This window comes from Fulmarus glacialis, unplaced genomic scaffold, assembly GCF_000690835.1.
Source record: "Fulmarus glacialis isolate BGI_N327 unplaced genomic scaffold, ASM69083v1 scaffold1157, whole genome shotgun sequence".
Lineage (NCBI taxonomy): Eukaryota > Metazoa > Chordata > Aves > Procellariiformes > Procellariidae > Fulmarus > Fulmarus glacialis.
Window position 1 is genome coordinate 32,127 of NW_009221048.1, and position 9,030 is coordinate 41,156.

Below are 9,030 nucleotides of genomic sequence, written 5' to 3' on the forward strand. Positions count from 1 at the left end.
GCCTCCCTGGCACGCTGCCCACCACCCCGCGCGGAGGCAAGGCACCTCCCCGCTGACAACAGGCTTGAAACCCCTTTTTAGATGATATTCATGAATCAGCATCCCACTGCCTCCGGCCACTGTCACTGAGAGGGGATGAGAAGCCCCGGATGTCCTCAGCATCTCTCCGAGGGTGTTCCGGCGGGGATCTCTCTCGGATTAGGGAATCCTTTATCTCTGGTTTATGTAAGACCCGGGGACTCCTTTTATGGTTGGCTTTTCCTGCTTTGTCAAGAGCAAAGAACAAATGTAGCTTCATTTGCGCTTGCGGGTTGGCTAACTGATTAACCATCTGATTCAAGCTAACTACGGAACAGGCTTTTGATGGGCGGATTTAATTTGGTGTAAAAACCAGGATGCCATCCCCCTCCCTTACTGAATATTCCCAAGATAGCGGTTGATCTGGTGCAATTAAGCAGCGGGGATGACTCCCACCTACCAATTCTTTAGAAAGTCCAGAGTGCTCCAGTTTGTACTGAAGTGGCTCCTTTGAGTGTTTCCCCCTCTCCTTCCCCCCTCCTCTTTTCTTTTCTTTTGTCTCTTTTTTTTCTTTTTTTCCCCCTGCTGATTTACCACCATTTCCAAGCATTTGCGTTAGGAGTGAGCTCACTGTATGTGTGTGTGTGTGTGTGTGTGCACGCACGTGAGGGTGTGCGGGGGCCCGTGGGCGTCTGTCTTGGTGTGACACACTGAATTCCTCCTCATCTCCCCCTCTGCGAGTCCTGCCAGGGGAAGCATGCTAATGATGACCTTGCTGAGTAAATAGTTGTGGAATGAATAAGTGTTTTTCCTGCAATCTGAAAGGCGGAAGGTGCGATTACTCATCCATCTACCCAACTGTCTCCAGCACCTTTCAAGCGCTTCTCGCGTCGAGTCTGGGGGCGTGCGCGAGGGGGTGGGAAGCGAGGGGAGGCTGCCAAGATCTGGGTTGCCACAGACACCGGCCTTGCTTTTCCTCCAATAAACGCTGCGCTGAGAGTGTGAGAGGAGGCAGGGCAACACCCACATGTTGAGCTGTGTGGGGTATAAGTAGATGGAAGAGCCTGGACTAGTGGCAGTTCAGACAGGGAAGAGAAGCAGCTCTTTGCATCTCTAGTGAAAGCGCTTTTTGACTCGCCAAGTTTACCAGAGGAGAAATCACCGGGATTTTTGCAGCAGCTTCCAGCTTCTGTGTGCATCTCTGTGTGTTTTTCTCCAGCGGGGACTCTCTGACATTCGAGATTCTCAGCTCCGGATAAGCAGGTAGCGGGCACGCGTGCGGGGTTGGACATCTTAGCCAACTCCTCTCCTTGTTCCTGGAGGATCCTGGCTCTCTCTGGGACACCCTGAGCACGTGAGACCGGCGTTTCCAGCTGGGCACCGGGAGAAATTTGCCTACAACTCTCTCTGGGATCCACGGGGACCAAACAGCTCGCTCTGCGGTGATATCTGATTTGGTTGTGTTTGTGTTGAAAAGTCCTTTGAGGGGGGTTTAGAAGTCTCTGTGTGTCTTTCGGGAAGTGTTGTGGTTGGGTTTTTGAGAGCCAGCTCTAGCGCCGGGGCTTACAACCCAGTTCTTTCTGTGTTTGACACTTGTACTGTCGGAGCCATGCAGCTGGATAATGTCACCAATGCGGGCATCCACTCCTTCCAGGGGCACCGTGGAGTTGCCAACAAGCCCAATGTGATCCTGCAGATAGGGAAATGCAGGGCAGAAATGTTGGAGCATGTCAGGAGGACCCACCGGCACCTCCTGTCTGAGGTCTCCAAGCAGGTGGAGCGCGAGCTGAAAGGCTTGCAGAAATCAGTGGGGAAGTTAGAGAATAACTTAGAGGACCATGTCCCAACTGATAACCAAAGATGGAAGAAGTCCATCAAGGCCTGCCTGGCCAGGTGCCAGGAAACCATTGCCCATCTGGAGAGGTGGGTCAAGAGAGAGATGAATGTTTGGAAGGAGGTCTTTTTCCGTCTGGAGAGGTGGGCGGACCGTCTGGAGTCCATGGGAGGCAAATATTGTCCCGGGGACCATGGCAAGCAGACTGTGTCCGTTGGGGTGGGAGGCCCAGAGATAAGGCCAAGTGAGGGGGAGATTTATGATTATGCCCTTGATATGAGCCAAATGTATGCACTGACCCCTCCTCCCGGGGAGGTGCCCAGCATCCCTCAGGGCCATGATTCCTACCAGTGGGTCTCCGTGTCAGAGGATGCTCCAGCCTCCCCAGTGGAGACCCAGGTCTTTGAGGATCCCCGGGAGTTCTTGAGCCACTTGGAGGAATACTTAAAGCAGGTGGGTGGAACAGAGGAGTACTGGCTGTCTCAGATCCAAAATCACATGAACGGCCCAGCTAAAAAGTGGTGGGAATACAAGCAGGACTCTGTCAAGAATTGGGTCGAGTTCAAGAAGGAGTTCCTGCAGTACAGCGAGGGGACTTTGACTAGGGATGCTATCAAAAGGGAGCTGGATTTGCCCCAGAAAGAGGGGGAGCCCCTGGACCAGTTCCTTTGGCGCAAGAGAGACTTGTACCAGACCCTCTATGTTGATGCAGATGAGGAGGAAATTATCCAGTATGTGGTAGGCACCCTCCAGCCCAAACTGAAGCGTTTCTTGAGTTACCCCTTGCCCAAGACCTTAGAGCAGCTGATCCAAAGAGGGAAGGAAGTCCAAGGCAACATGGAGCACTCTGATGAGCCCAGCCCACAGAGGACCCCTGAGATGCAATCAGGAGATTCTGTGGACAGCGTGCCTCCCTCAACTACTGCCAGTCCCGTGCCGAGCAATGGGACTCAACCTGAGGCCCCTAGCCCACCAGCTACTGTCATATGAGCTAGTCCAAGGGAGGCGGCAGTCTGGGTTACATGAAAGGGAGAAGAGGGCATATTTAGGAAGCTTCTCACTTGGAGAGAGGTTCTGGCTGAGACGAGACATGAGGTGTGCTCAGTCCAACAGCCCATAGCAGAGGAATTAACTTTGCTTGTGGGGGGAGGGAGGCGATGGGGGAGAGGCACCTTAGGATGTGGTTGCCCACCTCACCTGAGCCATGCAATACGGTGGTGCTGGAGATACTGCTTGCACCACTGTGGGGAACGGACAATTTTATGAGATCCCTGACAAGAAACTAGAGACGATTCCCAATTTCAGAGGCAGCCGCTTCGCACTGGCGGCTTTCAAGGACTTCATGCGAGTGCAGCAATTGGCTGAGGGTTCCTACCCATCTGGATCTCTCCTCCTCCTTCCCTCCTCCCTCTTCTGAAGAGATGTCCCTGTCCTGTGGAGACATCTTTCTTTTGACCCTTGCCCTTTTCTGATTTACCACTGGGCTTCTGTTCACTTGGCAATCTCCTGTTCTTACTTGCTCCAAAGGATTAAACAACTTTTATTTTTTTGTTAGAAGAAATCCTATGAATTCAGGAACTGAAAACTTCAAGAATCTGGATTACTGTTAGTGTTTTTTCATTTCACTGCACCTAATACCTGCTTTAATATTTTCCCTCTCAAGAGGCTCTTACTGGCTTACTTCTTGTCTTAGTTTCTGCTCACTCCAATCAAGGCCACTGCAGTGCAGAGGCAAATTTCACCCTTTCTCTGCACATTATATTGTGCATTCAGAAAATTAAATTCTGAGCTCATATATTGAAGGGGCAGTCTGCTTCTTTTCAGAGAAGAGAGGGTGTCAAGGTGGAGAGAGGAGGCACCAGAGCTATTTTGAGGGGGTGGGGGGAGGTAAGGGAAATAAATCCTTGTACTTTGAATGGAACAAACAAACACATCCTAAATCCAGAGCAAAATATCCCCAGAGCAGCAAATTGAGTCCATGCTGATGTGTGGAGACAACAGGAGCTTTTGCCATGTAAAAACAAAAAGAAGTGAAGAGAGAAGCTGTGTGTCCCAGCACAGTTTCAGCCTGTGCATCACAACAAAGAGTTTCTGCTCACGCAAACAGACTCAAAATGCTCTTGGAAAGCCTGGCACCCCTGTCCTGGAGCACCTGAGGACAGAGCGTTGTCTCTTCACAAAGAACTTTCTACAACATCTCCTTGCCATGGACGGAGACGGACTTGGACTCTGTGACATTTTCCATGTTGAGACAGTAATGCTCAGCATTCACCTTTCTTTGGCTGACGCCTGATGATAGGACTTTGAGATGAAACTGCTGCAAGACATATTCAGGAAGTTTGGCTCTTCAAAGCTTCTTGAGGCTGGACACATCTTGAGCATCATCTGTATTCACCACCAGACCAAATAAGCAACACCTCTGCAAGAGATACAGCAGGGATGCAGCAACAGGAGTGCCCCTGGGATGCTCCTGGCACTACTACAGCAGTGACATGTGGCACCGGTGGCTCAGAAGGCCTTTGGTGTGCCTCCTTCCAAGAGACTGAAGGTAAGGCAACTCTCTGACATTCTCTTCTCTGCACTCCTCAGACTTAAATTAGCCATAGCCTGTCCAGTAGGAACCTTGCACTGCGATAAAAAAAAAAAAAAAAAATCTGAAATGGCATATGAAGCATAGTAAGTGACAGGGTAGGGTTGGGAGAAAGGGGAAGGGAAGGCCAGCCAAAGGGAAATAAAAGACAGTGAGTGGGAAAAGTTTCCAAACAGGACAGTATCTTGCACTTTCTGATTAATATGGGGAGGAAATGGGAAACTTCTTCATTAGCTCAGCCCAAGGACCTATCCCATGAAGCTCTGGGCTCAAGTCCCCAGCTGTGACAACACATCACAGGTCCATGCACAGCACAAAGGAGATGCATGTCTGCTCTGCACCCTTGCTAGAAGCGAGTCAGTCTCAGGAACGGCGGGGGCTCTCCTCTCACTTGTTCAGAGCGAGTTAGTTTGGCAGTGGTTGTGTCTGCAGAGAGAAGAGAGCATTTCTTACTGATGACCTGGGATGAGTGGTGGGGGAGTGGGTGTCATTGCTGAGGATGAGCTGGCCGTGCATTACAAGCATTATCTTCTCTTGGTTACAGTGACTCACTCAGATCCTCCTCTGAGAAGGAATCACTTCACAGTGCTCAGGATTCAGAAGGAAAACCAAAGGGAAAAAGCTTCAAAACCAGGGATTCAACATCAGTCCTGCTGTCAGGATCCCCAGCCACCGACTGCTGGATCCACTGTCTGAAAGAAAGACTGGCACAGGTAATTACCTCTCATCTTACCCTTGTGGGCCTTTCTTAGCCTCCCCAGTGCCCTCACCCGAGATACCGAATAGCCCAGGTGCAAATATCGGTACTGGTCTTGAGACCTCAGCCCTAATGGTTGCAAGAGGCTGGCACCACCAAATAGGTGAGATTTCAGCTTCTTGATGTAGGAACCCAAGCACCAGCCCCAATGATTAATGCTCTGGGGCCAGCGCGCATCATGCATTGCTTTCTACTGGACCATTGGCAAATGCTTAGACACCAATACCTAGTGGGACCTCCAGGCTGCAGACATCTAGTGGGCACAGCTGAATATAACCCCATCTCCTGAGAAATCCCCTGTCCTCTCCACTTTGGATATCTAACCTTAGCTGCTGCATTTTTTTTTTTTTTTCTTTTACAGAGATCCCTGCTATTTTGCTGAGTTTCCTTCTCTGTGTCCAAGAGTCTTGCTTTCCCAGGGAAGAAGAGAGTGCTGCAGGAAGACAGAGGACAAATCATAGCACCAAAGAGCTTCCCACACAGTGCAATGCCATGTTCAAGGTGCTGAGAGCCAGAATGAAAGAGGGAAGCCACTTCCAACAGGACGAAGAAAAGACTGAGTTGGTCCAGGTACTCCAAGCACAGAAGAAAGTGTTGAGAATGAAAAGAGAAACCAAGAGGCAGAACAGAAGAACCAAGTCTGGGCTTTGGGGACATGCAAGGATGCTGGGCTAGTATTGACTGTCTGTTGAGATGATACCATACCTCTGCCATTTGGGGCCACTGGGACTCACCTAAGGAAATCTTTGCTAGATTATCAGTTAAAAAAAACTTTCCTGACTAACTTTGCCAAATGACTGACCCTACCTAGGCTACGAACCCTCCATGCTGTTAATGCTGTAACTCATTTTTCCTGAGTTGAGGGTAGCTTCATTTCATGCGGGTATCAGTTTTCAAACCTCAAAGGGCTCTGGAGGTTCGGAGAAGCATCCTGCGGTCCAGATGCTTGTCTGAACTGCTTGAGCCTGCACAACTTCGCCAGCTGTCTTGCCAGAAGGGAGACTCTTGTGAGGCAGCAGGTGCTTCTTGGATCTGCATGGACCAGAGTTACTACAAGAACTGGGGTTCTTGTGCTGGCTTTGGCATGACTGTTTCCATCCAGACCCAGGGAGCGCAGAAGTTGCACAAAAGACAAGAGCTCGAGTGAGTTGAACAAGACAGTTTTGGTTCACATCTCAGCTGAAGAGGTCCAGTTGGTTCCTCTCTCTTCCAGAGCCAACTGTCCCGAGTATGCATGTGTGCGTGTCAGTGCGGGTGTATGTGTGTTGAGCAATCAAATCCACCTAACCAAATTCTGTTGTGTTTTGTTGCATTTGAACTAAGCCAATGGGACCTAACGTGCATTCCAACAATGCTCAGCAAAAATGTCCAGGACTGGAAAATTATGTAAAACCATGTAAAGGCAGACTTCATAGGCATCATCCCAAGGCCAAAATGATGTTTGATTTTGAGGTGCTTAATTTCCACAGTCCCTTCCAAGGGGTCTGACTGCCTCAATATGCATTTTATTTTTCCATAGGCTTCCTGCCTTTTTAATGAATTAGCCAGTCTGTGCTACTTGATCATCTGGTCCTGAGGTTTATACATTTTCAGCTGACTTTTTGGAATGTGCAGAACTGAATCTCCTGGACTGATTTTATTTCAATTATTGCTCCTAGCAGATTGGAGCTTTACTTGTAGCACCCTGGTTTATATTACCAGCCTCTCCAGGAAGGGCTGGTAGTTTATTTTCCTGGGGCAGAGTCACGTGAATGAAGAAGTGTGTATGTGTTGTGTCTGTGAAACTTTAACGAATTTCAACCACTGGATTTTTTTTTTTCCTTAGGCAATTTTACATTTGACTCTGACAAAACTACTTTAGAGTTTTTATTTTTACTAGAGATATTATTAATTCAAACAACCTTGTACAAAAGGCAAATACATTGAACCACTACAGGTTATAGGGGTTGAAGCCAAAAGGTCTTTGTAAACCGACATCACTTGCCCTAGATCTGACTGTATCAGGCAGTTTATTCCTCATGTGTCATGTTGGAGTTACAAGATCACACTAAGCCACTAGAACCTGTCAATAGAATAGTGCTACACTCTATTTGCTATTGTAGCAAAGCCTTTTGTAGATTTATACAATAAAACTTTGAAATATCTGCTTCAATTGCTTTGTGCCTTGCTTTCTGGTCTTTCTTCCTTGGCTCATGTGAGACTCAAGTATCCATTACCCTCTGAAGATTTGGTCTTGTCAGCCATTTAGGCTTATTTGACTCATGAAATCTTCCTTCTCAGGAAAAGCAGAAGATTTACATAAAAATGAGAAGAGGGGTTGGATATAGAAAATATGGAGTGTTTTAAGGGGGTTGTTTAGTCAAATGTCGCCCATGTGGCTGGGAGAAATGGTCCCTTGTGAGACTATGGATTGTGCAGGGCTCTTGTCATCTAACAGAAAGGCTGTTGAAACAGAGGGCAATCACATTTTGACCCATGCTTGAGAGCTAATATGCATGGAAGAGCTGAGGCAAGTCAGGGCAAGGTAAAGAAATCACTAAGCCTGAATCAGATCTGCTTGATATCCAAAGAGTCAGAAGAGTCAGCGCTCAGCAGCACACAGAGCCAGGAGCTACTATTGGGCTGGTGCTTTGCTACCTAAAGCACTCCCCTATACAGCAGGGTTATTCTCCATTCCTTAGGTTCGTTACACCTAAAACACCTCTGGGTCATTGGGGCTGGAGGAAGGGAACATAGCAGGGGATGTAGCTCAGAGTGTTTTATATTGAAATGAGTATTTTTACAATAGGCTGGGCTCAAAGATCTGACCTCAAAGACCTTCAGTCCATGGGGAGAGAGGGTTTGGCTCTGCCTCTGCAAATCCCTCCTCTTCTGAAAACATTTTGCACTCAGGTGGATTTAGCCCTCATTCCTTGCTCCATCCCTGGTCTCTCTCCAACGAGGACAGTGTTAGGTCTAACAGTCCAGGGTGTGATGCAACTGCTAATGTGCACTTCAGTAGGTCAGCTGGAGAAACAAACGGACCCATTCCTTTCACAACACGCACTAAATGTGCATTGCCAAATGCACCTCCCAGATATCCATTTTGAGCTCAGGTTGGAAAGGCAGAATATGGTCTGATGGCCAAAGATGCCTAAAGGACAGCTGCTAACCTATGTCTTTCAGCTCTTTCAACCACAAACTTTTACCAAGAGTGAGAAAGAAACCTTGAAGATACAATTGGGTCCACAGCTGAACTCTGCCTTTGTGCACTCAACTACTCTCATCAGTAAAGAGGTGACAAACAAGCATTGAGGGGACAGACTAGCAACAGGGACAGACCCGCAGCCAGTGTCATCCCATCCTGGGATGGTATAGGACAAACTGGGTAGGAGAGCAGGGTTGGACTTTGCATGGTCTATGGACATGGCCAAAGAGCTGAGTCTCCTGCAAGGACCAACCCAGTGCCTTGCAAGAAAAATCAAGAACTGCTCAGCTGGAGGTGCTGAGCTCTTCCAGCAGAGGGGGGCAGAACTCCACTGTATGCTGTGGGAATTAAAACTAAAAAAAAGGCTATAAAGAGAAAAATCTGTCCTTGTCATCATCCATCCCCACACAGCCCACTCCTACAGCTTCGATGATACAAGATCAGTGGTTGCTTCAGTGGAGGAGGTCTGAGGGCAAGGAGAGAAGGGGTGATGAGAGATCAGTGTGGAGAGGTGAGGAGGACTGATGGCCAAGTTACGGTGGAGGAAGATGGACAGGACGGGGATGCCCTGCTGCGGGAGGTGGGAAAGGTAGATGAGGCTGGGAAACGCCTGACTGTGCCGGATAAACTCGGAAGGTTTCCAA

At 48.6% G+C, this 9,030-nt stretch overlaps 1 protein-coding gene across 1 annotated transcript; it reads left to right on the forward strand.

Moving 5' to 3' along the window:
* The first annotated feature begins 1,536 nt into the window (after positions 1 to 1,536).
* Positions 1,537 to 3,261, forward strand: ARC (activity-regulated cytoskeleton-associated protein). Its single transcript, XM_009580921.1, has one exon. It carries the CDS (start codon positions 1,628 to 1,630, stop codon positions 2,840 to 2,842), a length of 1,215 nt encoding a protein of 404 aa, XP_009579216.1. The 5' UTR covers positions 1,537 to 1,627; the 3' UTR covers positions 2,843 to 3,261.
* Positions 3,262 to 9,030: the final 5,769 nt, after the last annotated feature.

Coding starts and splice junctions, on each gene's coding strand:
- ARC (XM_009580921.1), top strand. CDS start 1,628: ATGCAGCTGGATAATGTCACCAATGCGGGCATCCACTCCTTCCAGGGG.